The sequence below is a fragment of the Chenopodium album genome, chromosome 5 (genome assembly GCF_948465745.1).
Source record: "Chenopodium album chromosome 5, dcCheAlbu1.1, whole genome shotgun sequence".
Classification (NCBI taxonomy): domain Eukaryota; kingdom Viridiplantae; phylum Streptophyta; class Magnoliopsida; order Caryophyllales; family Amaranthaceae; genus Chenopodium; species Chenopodium album.
In genome coordinates this window covers 794,930-815,978 of record NC_137838.1, presented here as the reverse complement: position 1 = coordinate 815,978, position 21,049 = coordinate 794,930, and the positions used below count along the sequence as shown (strand labels likewise).

The 21,049-nt window shown below is 35.8% G+C and overlaps 2 protein-coding genes across 2 annotated transcripts in view; one reads left to right on the top strand and one right to left on the bottom strand.

The window, feature by feature from the left end:
• Nucleotides 1-5,093, top strand: part of LOC145631406 (mitochondrial intermediate peptidase, mitochondrial-like) — a 30,705-nt gene extending 25,612 nt beyond the window's left edge. The window contains exon 17 of the mRNA XM_081683475.1: nt 4,044-5,093. Coding sequence (XP_081539601.1) covers nt 4,044-4,309 — 266 coding nt within the window. The 3' untranslated portion in view covers nt 4,310-5,093. The remainder of the gene's footprint in view (nt 1-4,043) is intronic.
• A 602-nt stretch (nt 5,094-5,695) lies between these two features.
• LOC145629958 (uncharacterized) lies at nt 5,696-20,904 on the bottom strand. Its single transcript, XM_081682199.1, has 14 exons — nt 20,579-20,904; nt 19,170-19,303; nt 18,898-19,053; nt 18,696-18,807; nt 18,234-18,576; nt 8,440-8,653; nt 8,240-8,329; nt 7,262-7,517; nt 6,897-7,009; nt 6,687-6,785; nt 6,523-6,570; nt 6,305-6,415; nt 6,098-6,188; nt 5,696-6,006 (listed from the first exon to the last, which is right to left on the bottom strand). Exons 1-14 carry the CDS (start codon nt 20,889-20,891, stop codon nt 5,882-5,884), a joined length of 2,205 nt encoding a protein of 734 aa, XP_081538325.1. The 5' UTR covers nt 20,892-20,904; the 3' UTR covers nt 5,696-5,881.
• Between the last annotated feature and the right edge of the window lie 145 nt (nt 20,905-21,049).

Below are 21,049 nucleotides of genomic sequence, written 5' to 3'. Positions count from 1 at the left end.
CTACCACGAACATTTATGATTACTAATAATTATCATATATGTTTTCAAACGACGTTGTATGACCCTGAGTTGTATTCCTTAAAATCTCAAGTCTTTCGACATTGGGTAAAAAAAACTCGGATATGCCTTTAATTTTGGAATTTTTTAATGTTTACCATGTTTTTTAGTCCAATTGGTTCAGTGGAACCATCTAATATGCCTTTAAACGACCAATTAACTTGCACCTATTTCATTAACTCAAGCCTACTACGAACATTTTTGACAACATATAATGATCATATATGGTTCCAAACGGCATTATATGACCCCGAGATGTATCCTCAAAAATTTCATTTCTTTTCGACACCGGGTCTCGAAACCATCAAAATTTCTAAAAAAACATTCTAGGTAAATTGGCCCTTCAATTTTGAAATTTTTTGATTTTTTTTTCGCTTGGAATTAAAAATTGTCGAAATGTTTACCATGGTCCTAGTACTCTCCGGAAGTCCAAATGGGTGGGTGGAACCATCCAATTTGCCTTTAATCGACCATTTTACCGGTTTACAACTTGAACCGATTTCATTAACTCAAGCCTACTACGAACATTTATGACAAAAATAATAATTACATATGCTTCCAAACGACATTATATACACCTTTTTGAGAAATTTTGGAGTTTTTGGGATCCGATGTAAAAAGTCTCGAAATTCTAGGGAATACAGCTCAAGGTCATATAATGTCGTTTGGCTAATATAATTAAATCACGGTGTCTAATACCTCCCAATTGGGTGGGTGGAACCATCCAATTTGTCTTTAAAAGACCAATTTACCGGTTTAAAACTTGCACCGATGTCATTAATTTAAGCCTACCAAAAACATTTATGAAAACATATAATGATTATATATGATTCCAAACGGTGTTATATGACCCCGAGATGTGTCTCTTAAAATCTCAAGGCTTTATGACACCGGGCCTCGAAACCTCGGGAATTTCTCTAAAAACGTGGATAATAGCCTTCAATTTTGGAATTTTTTGACTTATTTTCACACAGAAATAAAAATTGCCGAAATTTTTACCATGTTCCCTAATATCCTACGGGCGTCTAATTGGGTGGGTTGAACTGTCCAATTTGCCTTTAAACGACAATTTGTCTGTTTACAACTTGCACTAATTTCATTAACTTAAGCCTACCACGAACATTTATGATAACATGTAATAATTATAAATGTTTCCAAACGGCAGTATATGACCTCGAGATATATCCCTTATAATTTTAAGACTTTTCGACACCGGGTTCCGAAATCTCCAAAATTTCGCAAAATGCGTGGTTATTAGACTTTAATTTTTTTTGACTTTTTTTTGCCCCTAAATAAAAATTGTCGTAATGTTTACAGTGGTCCTTAATACCCTCTGGTCCACCGTGAAACCATCCATTTTCCCTTTAAACAGCCGAGTAACCAGTTTTGCACCGGTTTCATTTACTCAAGCATACAACGAACATTTATGACAACAAATAATGATTATTTATTGTTCCAAATGACATTATATGACCTCGAAATGTATTCCCTAAAATTTCTAAACTTTTCGACACCGGGGCCTGAAAACTCCTTAATTTCTCAAAAGCGTGGATATTAGACTTCAATGTTGGACTTTTTTAATTTTTTTTTTGCCCAAACGTAAAAATTGTCGAAATGTTTACCTTGGTCCTTAATACCCTCCGGAGTCCAATTGCGTGGGTGGAACCATCCAGTTTGCCTTTAAACGACCAATTTACCGAGTTACAACTTGCACCGATTTCATTAACTCAAGCCTACTACGAACATTTATGACAACATATAATGTTCATATATGGTTCCAAACGGCATTGTATGACCCCGAGATGTATTCTCTATAATCTCAAGGCTTTTCAACACCGGGCCCCAAATCTCCAAAATTTCTCAAAAAATGTGGATATAAGCCTTCTATTTTGCAATTTTTTGACCTTTTTCCCACGGATATAGAAATTGCCGAAATGTTTACCATGGTCCCTAATACCCTTTTGGAGTCCAATTTGGTGGGTGGAACCATCCTATTTGCCTTTAAACGGTCAATTATCGATTTTGTAACTTGCACCAATTTCATTAACTCAAGCCTACCATGAATATTTATGACAACAAATAGTTATTAATTATGGTTCCAAACGACATTATATGACTCCGAGATTTATTTCCTTAAATTTCAAGACTTTTATTCACCGAAGACTCCAAAGTTCCTCAAAAATGTGGATATTAGCCTTTAATTTTTGAATTTTTTGATTTTTTTTTTCGCTCGGAAAAAAAATTGCCGAAATGTTTATCATGGTCTCTAATACCCTCCGGGAGTCCAATTGGGTCGGTGGTATCAATTACTTTGCCTTTAAACGGCCTATTTACCGGTTTACAACGACCAATTTAATTAACTTGCACCGAACCCGACTTGAACCGAAATTGACCCAAACCTGAATTTAACCCGATTTCTTACTAACCCAACCCGTTCCTAACCCGACCCCAAATTAACCCAACCTGTTACAAACCCGACTTGTTATTGACCTGACCCAAATTAAACCCGACTTGTTATTGACCTGACCCGACTTTTGCTAGACCTATTACTTACCTGACCCAAAAATTCAACCCGATCTATTACTAACTCGACTCGAATTAACACGACTTGTTATTAACTTGACCTAAATTCAACCCAAATTATTCCCGACCCGATTTCAAATCACCTTGAATGCAATTTAAACCACCTTATTATTGTTGATCAAAGCATTTTGTTTAGGGAAACCAAATCGGTCTACGCCAGCAAAAGAAAGGAGCATCATCCTCAAGTTTAAGAGTTAAATATAGTATATATTTGTTGTATGGCAAAGGAGATAATTATCTTCGTAAATTATAGGCTATAGTTACACCTTGATAATTATCTATTTATAGTTAGTTGTACTCGAATATGACCGGACTTGGAAATGACCCGACCTAATTGTAACCTTCAAATTTTTGACTTGAACATAACCCGACTTGGAAATGACCCAACCTGATTATAACCCGCAAATTATTGACTTGAACCGAATCCGACTTGAACCCGAGATTGACCCGACTTGAAAATGACCCGACCTAATTATAACCCGCAAATTATTGACTTGAATCGAGCTCGACTCAAACCCGAGAATGACACGACCTAATTCAAACCCGCAAATTATTGACTTGAACCGAACCCGACTCGAATCCGAGAATTACCCTAACCCGTTTTAACCCGTGAAAACCTGAATTAAACCCGACCTATTGTTTACCCGACCCGAATGTAACCCGACTTGTTATTAACCCGACCCAAACCCGATAAGAAGTATGACCCGATTGACCCGACTCAAGCATGACCCAACCCTAACCCAACCCGCATAGGTTATGGAATTAATTCGAGTTGACCTGACCAAAACCTGACCCATTTACCCGAATTGACAGCTCTAGCTACAATAAGAAGTTTGGCTCATTTGACGACTTTCTTGTCTTGTTCATTGTTGATATTTCATAGATATGGCCAATTTGGATTTGGAATGTTTTAATGTATTACTCCTAATATGCTTCTACATATCAGTGAGTAATTTTACTTTGTAGCAACTGAAAACGAGATAACAGTTTGTTAAGACTTCTTGGAGCTACCATGTGTCTATACTTTATATCAACATTAAGCCATTTTAAGACCAGTTTTATGTGCAACACTTGCCATGATTCAACTCACATAAATTTGTTCCTGTTTGTATAGTTCCTGAAATTCCTGACTTAAGAGTTGAATTCTTTCATGTTATTTTTTGATGTGTTGTTGTGTCATCTTCTGATTTTTTCTAGTTAGTTTCCAAATTGAGGTATCATCATCACCATCTTTTATAGTACACCAATGTATCATGATGCTTGAAAAGGGATCTATAATTAAAAGCTGCCTTTTCTCATAGTCATATAATTTGCTATGTCTTGCGTTTATGTCATGCTTTTGGCTCCTTGCTCAAGGGTGCCACACAGTATATGTTCTGAGAGTATCTTCTACCTGTTTGTAGGATACTACAGCTATTTATATGCCAAGTGTTTTGCTGCAACCATATGGAAAAATACATGTCAAGAGGATCCCCTCTCGCTCGAAACTGGGACTGCCCTTCGAACAAAGTTTTTGCAGCATGGGGGTGCTGTAGAACCAGTTGACTTGTTGAAAGATTTAGTCGGGGATGGCAGTATAAGATATTCCAATGGGGGTGTGATTCCTGACATAAGAGCACTCTCTGAAGAGATGAAGCTTGAATTGAGAGAACCTCCACATGTTTGTTAGACTTGTAGAAATGGCATTAGGAGATAGCGATTATTGGGTAATGGGTACTGGTGTTTGGAGGTGTTTCCTTCCATGAGATCACCAGCTGGTGGTAGATCCACTGTGATCATTCTTTGAGAAGCTGACATTATGATTGTTTTAATCTAGATTTTTAAGAAATCGTCAGAGGCTCAGAGCTAAGGCCTCCTGATTAGTAGCAAGGGATAAAAGAGTCGACCTTATCCTGTTCAGGGGGCTAAGGCTTGGGACATTATTCTGGCTACTGCCAATGTACTCTGTAAACCAAATTACTGCCAGTAGGGTGTATTCTGTCAACCAAATTACTGCCAATGTACTCTCGAGAAGAAGTGACATAGTGAATGCCCCACCAGAGCAAGTTGAGTCACCTGCATTGAAGAAATCAGATTTTTCAAGGATCTTCAGATGACTTTGCCAAAGCAAGTATTCTTTCCACTAATTGTTTACATACAGGGTTAGTGCATGATGTTTAAGAAATATTGTAAGACATAGCTATTTGTAAATCGTTGCTTCTTGTCTCATTCTTGTCTCTCAATGACTATTTTTGCTCTCATTTGCTCAAAAGAGCGAATTTTGGAACTTATAAGTTCATCAGATGTCAATTTTGAAACTTTATTCTATTTAGATTTCGTTCAATATTGGTCTAGTGAATTTTTATTTGATATTACTCCATAGTAGCTACGAGTAAATAACAAATTGTTGATTTATAATAGGTTTTGAGATTGAGCAACTTCGGAGTAGAAGCTCAAAAGGATTTGGAGGCCATGATATATCTATAGTATAGTCTATCAATTATATTAAGGTTTTGTTCACTTTGCTTGATATTTGATGAATTTAAGGGAGAATTTATTAACTCGCAACAAAACTTTTAGTTCTTACAAGTACTTTTCAAGAATGTATCTTATCTGAAGTATGATTTTTTTTTTTTTTTTTTTTCCCTAAAATAACTGAAAATAGAATATATTATTGATTCACAAAAATTTTTACTTTGTGATGTTATTGATTTTTAGTGATTACAAATTAATTATCCGAATTTTATTTATATTTGTTAAACTTTAACTTTTTTTTTCTTTTAATTTTTTTTTTGAATTAAAATAATGTTATGTAGTATTAGTTCTTAGTAATATTTTTGTAAAGTGAAAAGAACCTAAGGAATTTTACTACCTGTATTTTGATTTTCCTATTGATCATGACTATAGGTTGTTTGATCACTGGTTTTCTATGATAGAATATTTTTTTTGTGTGTGGCTCACTGTCAATAAATATCATGCATCTCCTTCACGTTGCAATTACAAAAGGATGAAGTATCAGATATTGTGATTGTGATTAACAAATTCACAATAAATGACATTGCAAAGCAGGAACAAGTGCGAGTAAGAACCCTCTGATAGATTAATAATACTTGTATTACATGTTTGTCCATGTCAAGCTTGAGCTACTTTACATAGTCATCCTAATAATTTTCCAACTAAATCAATGGTATCACCCAATGGCTAAATAATTGTGTTTGCTATCGGGCTTTATTTTTTACACGGTTATGGTAGCATAATTGTGTTATGTGCATGGTGAGCTGATTGATGAATCAAAGCTCTCAGAATGAATTTTGCTCTCAATCTCTGATATCCATTCACAGATCATAGCATTGACTTCATCTGGACACTCATCATGGGGGCAATGGCCTACAGTATCAACACCATGGTTATAGTATCCAACTGAAGTATTCAGACTTTCGTACATCAATAAATTCAGGAGTTTGAAAGGTGTAATTACCAGCATTAAGCTCCTTGATCATGATTCCTTCACAGTGCTCTCTGAACATAGCAAGCTTGGAACCAGGATCAGCTATTGGGTCTTTCATTCCCTGACGAAAATAAATAAACCAATCAGACATGAGTTGAATGCCTAGTAGTTTTTATCATATACAGCTAGAACTTAATCATCAATTATTATTAATATTGCAAACAAAATTAGAATTACCTGTATAATTAAAACCTTCCCTGTTAATCTGCTTAAAAGATGATTAAGAGGAATGGACAAATTGAAGCTGAATACACTCTCTAAAACCTCTACCGAGCCAGGATCATATGACTTGTGCAAACATCAAGGTTGACAATGCTTGAAACATAGGAAAGTATAAAGCAAAACAGAAATAGAGCAGCAACGGAAAACCAAATCTCATTAATAGAAGAGGATACAGCTCTAAGCATTTCCTTGATGAGCCAGTCATCAGCCCTTTCAGGTCGCTTCAAATTTGAAATAACATACAAATTATTGTTAACAAAGAGAATGAAAAGAAATAATAATAAAAGCCTAGAACAAGTTACAGTTATCAAGCATAGCTGTGAATGAGCCCACTTACAGTAGGGTAGCAATTTTTAACGAGGCTTCTTATGCTAAATCTCAAGTATTGCAGAATTGCTCTTGATCCCAACCAAGCAGCCCCAGAAATTTGTCTTTCCTACAATGGATTCGGGTGGAAAAAAGCTGTTCTTAGTGCAAAATCTAGTTTTCATGAGCACTTCTCCAAAAGCTACTCAAGTAGCAATCATACAGCTCATAAATTCCTCACCTTAAAGAATAGCAGAGAGGAAAATCCTGGAAAAACATCTCCAGCACTGTTCATAAGAATAATAGATTTGACCAGTGAAGGCCAAAGACCACCAACAATTGAAGTAAAGTATCCTGACATTCAAAAAACATAGATTACAACAGGTATTGAAGGAAATAAGAACAGAGCATATCTGAACTTATTTGAACATACTGAACTTCATTTAGTGGTAAATTGATCTTTGGTAGCCCTTATAAACCCTAATCTAAACTTATCTATTCTTGAAATAAATGGAAATAAGGTGAATTAAATAAGGCCTAAGAACAGAGCATTAAATTCAAATGTCTGTTGAAGAAAAGGCGAAGAAAAGGCAAGTTGAAACCTACCACCAATTGAGTTTCCAACAAGATGTGCTTGCTCACCCACAACCTCAACAATGAAGTCGCGCAATAATTCCGCCCACATGAGCTCACTGTAAACAATATTTGGCTTTTCAGACCGTCCAAAGCCTAAAAGAGTAAGAGCCCAAACTCGATTCCCACCATCAGCTATATTACTCAAGTTGTCACGATAATGCTCAAAGAAAGCCCCAAATCCATGGACAAGAAGAACAGCAGGCCCTTCACAACCAACAACTGTGTACTAAAAACAGAACAGTGTTTAGTAGCCAAAAATCTACAATTCAATTTTGGCCACACATGTCAGAGATTCACAGTTATGCCAGGAGAAATTCAGATACTCAACCAGAAAAAAAAAAAAAAAAAAAAATCTATTGAAAATACTCTAAAAAATAAAAATAAAATAAAAATCGTGTCACATGAATGATGAATCCTACACTTACATCACCGACTGGACTTGTAATATCACATTTGGAAACTACTATAATCAACAAACCAGCTGACTATCTAAGGAATAAACCCCATCAAGCTCATGTCTAACATTGAAAATGACAAGGACAGTTAAACTGCCTCAAACAAAATCTAATAACTCAGAGTGAATGCACCAAAATTTCCTCAAGCAGAGGTAGTAACATCATTTCAAAAAGGCAGATGAACTTTTGGTAAAGGTTAGTTTAGAGAATTAGAGAGTCAAGCGTGCTTTAAATGAACACAACATGATACGAAAATATGGAGAAGATACATCATTGTGGAAGAAAGGAACGAATGCTTTTCAGAAAAAAAAACTGAAGACAGTAGCAGCATCTACATGCCCTATTCGAGCTCCAAACTCCATAAGCCCACACCATAGTTAAGATTTCTTAGAATAAAGATAAGTTGGTCCAACAAGAGTCAACTTCCCTATAGACGGGAAAAGGGTACGAGCGAAATATACATCCCCCACCCATTCCCTATCAATTAACATACCTGAATTAGGTGGCCATTCCATCTCCACAGTCTTTTAGAGTACGGTTCTTCCCTCTGAGATAAGCTTTTCAAACTCAGAAGCCAATACCACTGCCACAAATATTTAGAAGGATTAGCTGACAACAATTAGAAAAACAAAGTCTGTTTAATAAAAAAAAAAAAAAAAAGACAGCTTTCAGTCAAGTTATCAATCCTCACACCTCTATCGAGCATACTGCATCAATGGCAGCAGCAACTGTTGTCGTAGAATACCCAAATGGAGATAAAAACCCACCATTTCGTTCTTTCTCATATCTTATTGCTTCATAATATACTCTCCTACGGGATATGGTGCCAAGCTGCAAAGCAGATCCAAAAAGAGCTCCAAATGAAGCTCCAGTTCGGATTTCAGTCTCCCTCAACTTTAGGTGAATCCTGAAACCACATCAGGATAGGAATTATAAACTCAATGGGAGATTAATTTACACTGGAGTGACTTAACAAGTCTTGGTTTAGCAATAATTACAGAGGACAAGCCACATACTATAATTCTTCAACTGGGATAACAAGTACATTTCATGCAGATATTGGAACAGCAATAGTAATTAGAAACAGAAATGCTGAAGTCTAACACCTTAAAAATTCTACAGCCCTTTTTATATTTCATGATATCTGCACCTTTGAAAATTTGTAGAGCAAAAGACTAATCTGAATGTTGCAATCTATTCATGCATACTTAGGCGAATTGGTCAGTGTTGAGTATTAACCAAGCAAGTAGTCTTTCAGTCCCATACAAATATATCCACTTTCGGTCCCATACAAATACATCCACTTCGAATATTGAATTGTCCCAACATATGTTTTTAAACAATAATAACCAAATATAAGCATATGGTTTTACAAATTTGTACCTAGAGTTGTCAAAAGTTGAGCCGACCCGAAATACCGACTCAAACCCGATTATTAACCGACCCAACTGAACCCAAAAAAATGGTGACCCAAACCCGACCTGATACCAACCCTAGATCTGAGTTGACTCGCGTATGTGAAACCCGAACTCGAACATGAACTGACCTGGGGATGACCCGACCCGAATGTAACCCGTAAATTATTGACCTGAATCGAATCTGACTTGAACCGAAATAGACCGAAACCCGTTTTAACCCGTCAAAACCCGAGTTTGACCTGACTGGTTACTAACCTGACCTGAATTCAATTCGACCCGTTCCTAACCCAACCTGAATTTAACCTAACCTGTTACAAACCCAACCCAAAATCAACCCAACTTATTATTAACCTAACCCAAATTCAACCCGACTTGTTATTGAATCGACCCGAAATTTTACCAGACCTATTACTAACCCGACCAAAAAATTCAACCCGATCTGTTACTACCCCGACTCGAAATCAACACGACTTGTTATTGACCCGACTTAAATTCAATCCAAATTGTTCCTGACCTGATTTCAAATCACCTTAAATGCAATTTAGACCACCTTACTATTGTTGATCAAAGCAATTTGTCAAGGGAGACCAAGTCGGTCCACACCAACAAAAGAAAGGATCATCATCCTCAAATTTAAGAGTTAAATATAGTATATATTTGTTGTATGGTAAAAGGAGATAATTATCTTCCTAAATTATAAACTATAAATCCCTAGTATACTGTCATATATATTATAGTCAAAGGAAAAAATTAGCTTGATTAAAATGATAATTATGTATTTATAGTTAGTTGAACCTGAATGTGACCTGACTTGAAAATGACCCGACTTGATTAGAACTTGCAAATTACTGACTTGAACATAACCTGACTTGACTCCGAGAGTGACCCGACCTGGAAATGACCATACCTGATTATAACCCGCAAATTATTGACTTGAACCGAACCCGACTCAAACCCGAGAATGACCCGACCGGATTCTAACCCGAAAATTATTGACTTTGAACCGAACCCGACTCGAACCCGAGAATTACCCTTACTCGTTTTAACCCGTGAAAACCAAAATTAAACAAGACTTATTGTTCACCCGACCCAAATGTAACACGACCTGTTATAAACCCGACCAAAACCCAATAAGAAGTATAACCTGACGCGACCCGACTCAAGCATGACCCAACCCAAACCCAACCCGTATAAGTTATGGAATTAATTCAAATTGACCTGACCAAAACCCGACCTGAGTTGACCCAAACCAAACCCGAAACCTTTAAAATTTCGCAAAATGTGTGAATATAAGACTTCAATTTAAAAAATTTTAGAATTTTATTCGTCCGGAAAATAAAATTGTCGTAATGTTTAAAATGGTCCATAATACCCTTAGGGAATACCCAGGCTGGGTGGAACCATCCGATTTGCCTTTAAAAAGCCGATTTACCGATTGACAACTAGCACCGATTTCATTTACTCAAGCCTACCATGTACATTTATGACAACAAATAATGATCATATATGGTTCCAATTTCAAAACTTTTCGACACCGAACCCCCTAACCTCTAAAATTTCTAAAAAAGCGTGGATATTGGACTTCAATTTTGGAATTTTTTAAAACTTTTTTCGCAAAATTGCCGAAATGTTTACCATGATCACTTATACGTTCCGCAAGCCCATTTAGGTGGGTGGAACCGTCCTATTTGCCATTAAACGACCAATTTACCGATCTACAACTTCCACCGATTTCATTAACTTAAGCCTACCACGAACATTTATGACAACATATAATTATCATATATGGTTTCAAACGACATTATATGACCTCGAGATGTATACCTTAAAATCTCAAAGTTTTTCGACACCGTACCTAACCTCAAAAATTTCTCAAAATGCGTGGATATAAGACTTCAATTTTGGAATTTTTTGATTTTTTTTCACCAAGAAATAAAAATTGCCGAAATTTTTACCATAGTCCCTAATACCCTCCGGGATTCCAATTGAGTGGGTGTATCCATCCAATTTGCCTTTAAACGACCTATTTACCAGTTTCGATTTCATTAAATCAAGCCTAGCACGAACATTTATGCCAACATACAATGATCATAAATGGTTCCAAACAGCTAAAATTTCAAGGTTTTTCGACACTAGACCTCGAAACCTTCAAAATTTCTCAAAAAGCATGGATAGCCTTTAATTTTGGAATTTTTAGCCTTTTTTTTTCACTCAAAATAAAAATTGACGAAATGTTTATCATGATCCCCAATAGCCCCCGGTAGTCCAATTTGGTGGGTGGAACCATCCAATTTTCCTTTAAAAGACCAATTTACTGGCTTATAACTTGCACCGATTTCATTAACTCAAGACTACCACTAACATCTATGATAACATATACTAATCATAAATGCTTCCAAATGGCATTATATGACACCTAGATTTATTCCCTAAATTCTCAAGACTTTGAGACATCGGGCAACTAAACCTCCAAAATTTATTAAAAAGCGTGGACATTAGCCTTCAATTTTGGAAATTTTAGACTATTTTTTGCCAGAAAATAAAAATTGTCGAAATTTTTACCATGGTCCCTAATACCCTCAGATAGTCTAATTGGGTGGGCGGAACCATCCTATGTGCATTTAAATGACCAATTTACTAGTTTACAACTTGCACCGATTTCATTAAATCAAGTCTACCACGAACATTTATGACAACAAATAACGTTCATATATGGTTCCAAACGGCATTAAATGACCCCAAGATATATCCCCTAGAATTTTAATGCTTTTCGCACCGGGCCCCCAATTCTCCAAAATTTCTCAAAAAGCATGGATATTAGCCTTTTAATTTTGAAATTTTTGACTTTTTTTCGCCCGAGAAAAATAATTGCCGAAATGTTTACCATTTTACCTAATACCGTCCGGGAGTCCCATTGTGTAGGTGGAACCATTCAATTTGCTTTTAAACGACCAATTTACCGGATTCCAACTTCCACTGATTTCATTAACTCAAGCGAGTGTACGAACATTTATGACAACAAAAAATGATCATAAATGGTTTCAAACAGCATTATATGACCTCGAAATATATCCCCTAAAATTTCTAGACTTTTTGACACCAGGCCCCGAAACCTCCAAAATTTCTCAAAAAGCGTGGATATTAGTCTTCAATTTTGGAATTTTAGACTTTTTTTCGCCTATAAATAAAAATTGCCGAAATGTTTACCATGGTCCCAAATATCCTCCGGGAGTCCAATTGGGTGGGCGGAACCATCCAATTTACCTTTAAACGGCCAATTTTTACAACTTGCATCGATTTCATTAACTCAAGCCATCCACTAACATCTATGATAATATTTAATAATCATATATGGTTTCAAATGACATTATATGAACCCCATATGTATTCCCTTGATTCTCAAGACTTTGCGACAGCGGGCCACTAAACCTCCAAAATTTCTCAAAAAGCATGGACATTAGCCTTCAATTTTGGAAATTTTTGATTTTTTTTCCTAAAAAAATAAAAATTGCCAAAATATTTACCATGATCCCTATTACCCTCCGATAGTCCGATTAGGTGGGTAGAACCATCTAATTTGCCTTTAAACTACAAATTTACTAGTTTACAACTTGCACTGATTTCATTAACTCAAAATTATCATGAACATTTATGACAACAAATAGTGTTCATATATGGTTCTAAACCACATTATATGACCCCGAGATATATATTCCTTAGAATCTCAAGGCTTTTCGCCAACGGGTCCTGAAACCTCAAAAATTTCTCAAAAACCGTGGATAAAAAAGCCTTTACTATTGGAATTTTAAAACTTTTTTGGTCCAGAGTTAATAATTGCCGGAATGTTTACCATGTTCCCTAATACCCTTCGTGAGTCCAATTGGGTGGGTGGAAGTGTGAAACCTTCTAATTTGCCTTTAAACAACTTATTTACTGGATTATAATTTGCACCGATTTCATTAACTCAAGCCTACCACAAACATTTATGACAACAAATAATGATCATATATGGTTCCAAATGACATTAAATGACCCCGAAATGTATCACCTAGAATTTCTAAACTTTTCGACACTGGCCTTGAATTCTTCAAAATTTCTCAAAAAAAAATGGATATTAGCCTTCAATTTTGATAATTTTTGACTTTATTTTTCGCCCGGAAATAAAAATTGCCGAAATGTTTACCATGGACCCTAATACCATCTAGGAGTCCAATTGGGTGGGTGGGTGGAACCATCTAATTTGCCTTTAAACGACTAATTTACCGGTTTACAACTTGCACTGATTTCATTAACTCAAACGTATCACGAACATTTATGAAAACAAATAATGATCATATATGTTCCAAACAACATCATATGACCCCGAGATGTATCCCTTAGAATTTCAAAACTTTTCGACACCGGGCCCTGAAACCTCTAAAATTTTTAAAAAAACGTGGATATTAGTCTTCAATTTTGGAATTTTTTTACTTTTTTTCGCCCGGAAATAAAAATTGCCGAAATTTTTACCATGGTCCCTAATACCCTCCGGGAGTCCAATTGAGTTGGTGGAACCATCCAATATGCCTTTAAACGGCCAATTTAATTACCGATTTACAATTTGCACGGATTTCATTAACTCAAGCGTACCACAAACATTTATGACAACAAATAATGATAATATGTGGCTTTGAAGAGCATTATATGACCCCGAGATGTATCCCCTAGAAATTCAAGACTTTTCGACATCGGGTCCGGAAACCTCCAAAATTTCTCAAAAAGCGTGGATATTAGTCTTCAATTTTAGAATTTTTTTACTTTTTTTCCCGGGAAATAAACATTGCCGAAATATTTACGATTGTCCTTAATATCCTCCGAGAATCTAATTAGATGGGTGGAACCATCAAATTAGCATTTAAACGACCAATTTACCGGTTTATAACTTGCACTGATTTCATTAACTCAAGCCTACTACGAACATTTATGAAAACATATAATGATCATATATGGTTACAAACGGCATTATATGACCCCCGAGATGTAAATTTAAAAATATTAATACTTTTCTACACCGGGCCCTAAAACCTCTGAAATTTCTCAAAACATGAGCATTAGCCTTCAATTTTGAAATGTTTTCATTTTTTCGCCCGTAAATAAAAATTGCCGAAATGTTTACCATGTTTCCTAATACCCTCCGAGAGTCCAATTGGGTAGGTGGAACCATCCAATTTGCCTTTAAACGACCAATTTACCGGTTTACAACTTGCACCGATTTCATTAATTCAAGCTTACCAAGAACATTCATGACAATAAATAATGATCATATTTGGTTCCAAACGGCATTATATGACTCCGAGATGTATCCCACGGAATTTCAAGACTTTTCGACACCGAGCTCCGGAACCTCCAAAATTTCTCAAAAAGCGTGGATATTAGCTTTCAATTTTGGATTTTTTGTGTTTTTTTCGCCCGGAAATAAAAATAGCCGAAATGCTTACCATGGTCCCTTATACCCTCTGGGAGTCCGATTGGGTGGGTAAAACTATCCAATTTGCCTTTAAACGACTAATTTATCGGCTTACAACTTGCATTGATTTCATTAATTCAAGCCTACCACGAACATTTATGAGAATAAATGATGATCATATTTGGTTGCAAACAGCATAATATGACCCCGAGATGTATCCCCTAGAATTTAAAGACTATTCGACACCGTGCCCCGAAACCTCCAAAATTTCTCAAAAAACGTGGATATTAGCCTTCATTTTTTGGAATTTTTTGACTTTTTTTCCCCGAAAATAAAAATTGCTGAAATGTTTACCATAGTCCCTAATATCCTCCGGAAGCCCAATTGGGTTGGTGGAACCATCCAATTTCTCTTTAAACGGCTAATTTAATTACCTGTTTACAACTTGCACGAATTTCACTAACTCAAGCCAACTGCAAACGTTTAAGACAGTATATAATGATCATATATGGTTCCAAACAGCATTATATGACCCCAAGATGTATCCCCTAAAAAATTAATACTTTTCTACACTGGGCCCCGAAACTTCTAAAATTTCTCAAAGAGCGTGGATATAAACGTTCAATTTAGAAATTTTTTGGTATTTTAACTCGGAATTAAACATTGCCGAAATGTTTATCACGCTCCCTTATACCTTGCTGGGTGGAACCATCCAATTTGCCTTTAAACGACTAATTTATCGATTTACAACTTGCACTTATTTCATTAATTCAAGAATACCACGAACATTTATAACAACAAATAATGATCATATTTGGTTCCAAACGACATTATATGACTCCGAGATGTATCCCATAGAATTTCAACACTTTTTGACACCGAGCTTCGGAACCTCCAAAATTTCTCAAAAAGCGTGGATATTAGCCTTCAATTTTGGAAGTTTTTTTTACTTTTTTTCGCCAGGAAATAAAAATAGCCGAAATGTTTACCATGGTCCCTAATACCCTCCGGGAGTCCGATTGGGTGGGTGAAACCATCCAATTTGCCTTTAAACGACTTATTTATCGGTTTACAATTTGCACTGATTTCATTAATCAAGCCTACCACGGACATTTATGACAACAAATAATGATCATATTTGGTTCCAAACGGCATTATATGACTCCAAGACGTATCCCATCGAATTTCAAAACTTTTCGACACCGAGCCCCGAAACCTTCAAAATTTCTTAAAAAACGTGGATATTACCCTTCAATTTTGGAATTTTTTTAACTTTTTTCGCTTGGAAATATAAATTGCCGAAATGTTTACCATGATCCTTAATACCCTTCGGGAGCCCAATTGGGTTGGTGGAACCATCCAATTTGCCTTTAAACGGCCAATTTAATTACTGGTTTACAACTTCCACGGATTTCATTAACTTAAGCCTATTGCGAACGTTTATGAGAACATATAATGATCATATATGGTTCCGAATAGCATTATATGACCCCGAGATGTAAATCTCCTAAAATATTAATACTTTTCTACACCGAGACCCGAAATCACCAAAATTTCTCAAAGAACGTGGGTATTAACCTTCAATTTTGAAATTTTTAGATTTTTTTTCGCCCATAATTTAAAATTGCTGAAATGTTTACCATGGTCCCTAATACCTTTCGGGAGTCCGATTGGGTGGGTGGAACCATCCAATTTGCCTTTAAACGACACATTTATCGGTTTACAACTTGTACTGATTTCATTAGTTCAAGTCTACCACGAACATTTATGACAACAAATAATGATCATATTTGGTTCCAAACGACATTATATAACTCTGAAATGTATCCTATAGAATTTCAAGACTTTTCGACACCGAGCCCTGAAACCTCTAAAATTTCTTAAAAAACGTGGATATTAGCCTTTAATTTTGGAATTTTTTGAGTTTTTTTCGCCCGGAAATAAAAATTGCTTAAATGTTTACCATGGTTCCCAATACCATCTGGGAGTTCAATTGAGTGTGTGGAACCATTCAATTCTCTTTTAAACGGCCAATTTACCGGGTTTACAACTTGCACCGATTTATTTGTTCACAACGGTTTATTTAATTAGCTTGCACTGATCCGACTTGAACCAAAATTGACCTAAACTCGTTTTACTCCGTCAAAACCCGAATTTAACTCGACTTGTTACTAACCTGACTTGAATTCCACACGACCAGTTTTTAACCTGACGCGAAATTAACCCTACTTGTTATAAACCCGACCCGAAATCAACCCTACTTGTGATTGACTTGACCCAAATTCAACCCGACTTGTTATTGACCTAACTTGAATTTTACCATATCTATTACTAACCCAACCTAAAAATTCAATCCGATTTGTTACTAACCCGACTCGAAATTAACACAACTTGTTATTGACCCGACCTAAATTTAACTCAAATTGTTCTTAACCCGATTTCAAATCACCTTAAATGCAATTTAGACCACCTTATTATTGTTGATCAAAGCATTTTGTCTAGTAGAATCATCCTCAAATTAAAGATTTAAATATAGTATATATTTGTTGTCTGGTGAAAGGAGATAATTATCTTTCTAAATTATAAACTATAGTTCCCTAGAATATTTCCATATATATTATAGTCAAAGGAAATTATTAGCTTGATAAAAATGATAATTATCTATTTATAGTATGTTGAACCCGAATATGAAAATGACCCGATCTGATTGTAACCTGTAGATTATTGACTTGAACATAACTCGACTTGAATCCGAGATTAACCCGACTTGGAAATGACCAAACCTGATTATAACCCGCAAATTATTGACTTGAACTGAACCCGACTTGAAGCCGAGAATGACCCGACTTGAAAATGGCCCAACCTGATTATAATCCGCTAATTATTGACTTGAACCGAACCCGACTCAAACCTGAGAATGACCCGACCTGATTCTAACTTGCAAATTATTGACTTGAACCAAACCTACTCGAACCTGAGAAATACCATAATCCGTTTTTACCCGTGAAAACCCGACCTATTGTTCACCTGACCCGAATGTAACCCGACCCAAACCCGATAAGAAGTATGACCCGACTCAAGCATGACCCATCCCAAACCCGACCCGCATAGGTTATAGAATTAATCTGAATTGACCCGACCCACTCTTACCCGACCCGTTTACCTGAATTGACAACTCTATTTGTACCTGCAATGCCTTCTACATAATTTTAGGGTAGTATCAAATACTTATAAATCTAAAAAATTCAGCAAGAAAAATTTATCCATAAAAAATTCTATGAAATCATTTGTCTTATTTTATTTGTGTTATGTCAATTAAGTACTTCCTCCGTTTCTTTTTACTTGCTACACAGCCTTGTGGCATGTGTTTTGAGGTCGGGTTTATGTAATGTAAACAATTATATATTCATTTTAATTTTTACAAATGATACTTAACCCTATTCTAATCTTTGTGTAAAAATTATATTGATAAAATCGCTCATTTACCCTCACTAATCATCTCCTAAAACTGCGTGCCTAAAAGGTGTGTTGCAAGTAAAAGAAAACAGAGGGAGTATTAGATAAAGTGAAAGGGAACTCAAGCCAAAATGAGCTAAAGAAAAGATCATCACAATAGAACTTACTCTTGCCAGTCATCTCGTGCTGTTCCTTCCAGATATCTCAAATACCCAGCCAATGCATTCAATACAGTTTCTGTTCCGCCAGCAACTATGTTTCCTTTACTTGTACCAAAAACAGAGTTTTCCAGCCTCTTTCTTTGAGTTTCATTGGAAATTTGACTGCTGCTCCCTAATTGTGATACCCTAGATTCCCCGGGCACAGGGCTGCCGGATTTTAGCAGCTTCATGTGATCCATTCTCAATACAGCTTCTGCTGAAGTGTGTTTGATGGAATTCCATTGTTCTTTTTCTTTATTTGCATGATAGTCCATGAATGTACACATATCATCGATAGTGGGAAGATGACCTGATATGAGTCCATGGACATTATTGATGACAAATTCAGCATAGAGTAGGAACGCTAGAATAAACATTCACGCTTCAACTGATAAAGAGACAAGGTTTAATGAGGACAAGATAGCTCACCCCAATCCAAGTCCATAAAGCATCCATGAAATCTTGGAATACCAAGCAATGAAACATCATTGTGTTGAGGTTTCTTCACATCTCCAAAGAATGCAGGTAAGTCATCTAAGCTCTACATGTTTATTAGTGAGCACAATGTTTGTCAAGCATACATGAAAGTAATGAAACAATGTAATCACTTAGATGAGAATGAGACAATCACCATCAACTTTGCATCATAAAAAGACGTCCTCCACACCTCAATCTTTGGTTTCCAATCTAGAACAGGATCTGTTGCTAGGGAATCATCAACAGTAGCAACCAAAGAACGCATATCATATTCTACCTCTTCTTCCGCAAATAATACGGTTGCTTTAATCTGTTTGAGTAATAAGTACTCATTTATAAAATTAACAAAGTGAAACTATGAATGCTCAATGTTCTCACAAACTGACTATTAATTATCGCATTTAAGTATACCTAATGTGTAACAACCTCTTTTACTAGTTCTCTTAAGATGCTTTCCACATTCCCAGATCTGATCATCAAATTGGAACCATGCTCCTTAAGTGACCTCCTTAAGTCTTCTACAGCAAGAAGAAGCAGTTCTACCATTTCATCAGGAAAACCTGCAGTACCCATATGTCACTACAAATAAGCCTCCACAATATACTTTGGTCACAATAAACACACGCATGAGGCAGTCCACATTTGCTAGCACTTTGAGGAATGACTATTTAGATAGCATGGAACAGAGAATAGCTGTAATACTAGCAGTGACAACAAAGAACCCACCTCTCAATAATCCTTGTTAGTGGAAATTTACTTTATCGGTCATTCGGTCCAAACCAAAGCAAAGAGTAAAAACTAAAAAAAATAAAAAAAAAATAAAAAAAAAGAAAGAAAAGTACAACTCTAAAGTCTATTGCAGTTCTGCCCTATTGTAAATATAGCTGTGAGAATGACTGTCATCGTAAACATCCTTTAAGCTTTAATGCCTATTGAAGCAATGGGGTCCATACTCTACACGACAATATCTATAAATCTCTAATGACACTTGTTCTTCAAATGCTACAAATCTACACTCATTTCACTTGAATTTAGCAAATTACATTAAACTAAGCTAAGAAGTGTGAGAGTCAAATTCACACAGATCATTGTGAACAAAGAAGGCCCATGTTGGCATTCTAAGGTTTGTGCCATTTGATTTATTGGAACGATATAGGGAAGACTAGACTATCATAGCCCTCGCGGAAGGATAACTCACAAAAATCGACAACAAACAAAAGTACATTGTGTAAGCCACTATGCAAACACAATTCAAATCACAACATTTACAGGCTTGCAAATCTACTCTCAATTGTATAGTGTATACCATGGAAAGAAAAATCCTTAAATAACCAATTCATAATTCTTCATTTCCCTCCTATATATATAACTAAATTAAAAAATTAAATACATTAATGAATTGGAAATACAAAATTAAACCAATATCTAATTCTTCATTTCCTTCCTAGTTCCTAAATACAGCTAAAGTAACAAATTACATACATTAGTAAATTTCAAATACAAAATCGGCCCACTTTCTAATTCTTCATTTCCTTCCTAAATACAACTAAAAGTAACATAATTTCTAATTCTTCATTTCCCTCCTAAATATAAAGCTTCTTCATTTCCCTCCTAAACATAAAGCTACAAATTACATACATTAATAAATTTCATACACAAAATTGAATACTAAGCAAATCACTAATCAATGTGAGACCATAAATCAAAGCAATTTATCAATCAGAAAATTAACCCAATTCATGGATGGTTAAACTCGTTTATTCAGATAATTTCTCCGAAATTTTATCAAAGAAATTAAAATTCAAGTAGAAAAAAGAAAGAGAAATAGACTTAACGGGATAAAATGCGAGGATCAAAGACGAAAATAGGGACAACATTGGAGTAGTTGGAAGCGGCGGAAACAATGCCGGGATGATCGTCGATTCGAAGGTCATGCTTGAACCAGACAACAGCAGCGCCGCCATTGTTGTTGGTTTGAGCTGTAAATTGTGGCTTGGTCTTCGTCTTCGAGGAGAGAGAAAAGGTGCGATTGAAAGAAGGTGGTTTGGGAAGGAAAGTGGAGGGTAGAGAGAGAGAGTGGAGTTGAGTGAGAAACGCCATTTTTGGGGAGGAGAGAGAAACCACTGGATTGATGAACATTTTGGCCATGTCATAAAATCATTTTTTAAATTTCTATTTTGTGGAGGAGAAAAAAAATAAGGGAAATAAAATACGGAGTAACGCGGATTACATCATTCATATCAAAAGGAGGTTGGGGTGAATAAGGTGATACTTCGTAAGTTCGTAGTATCGTTCTCACCTCATAT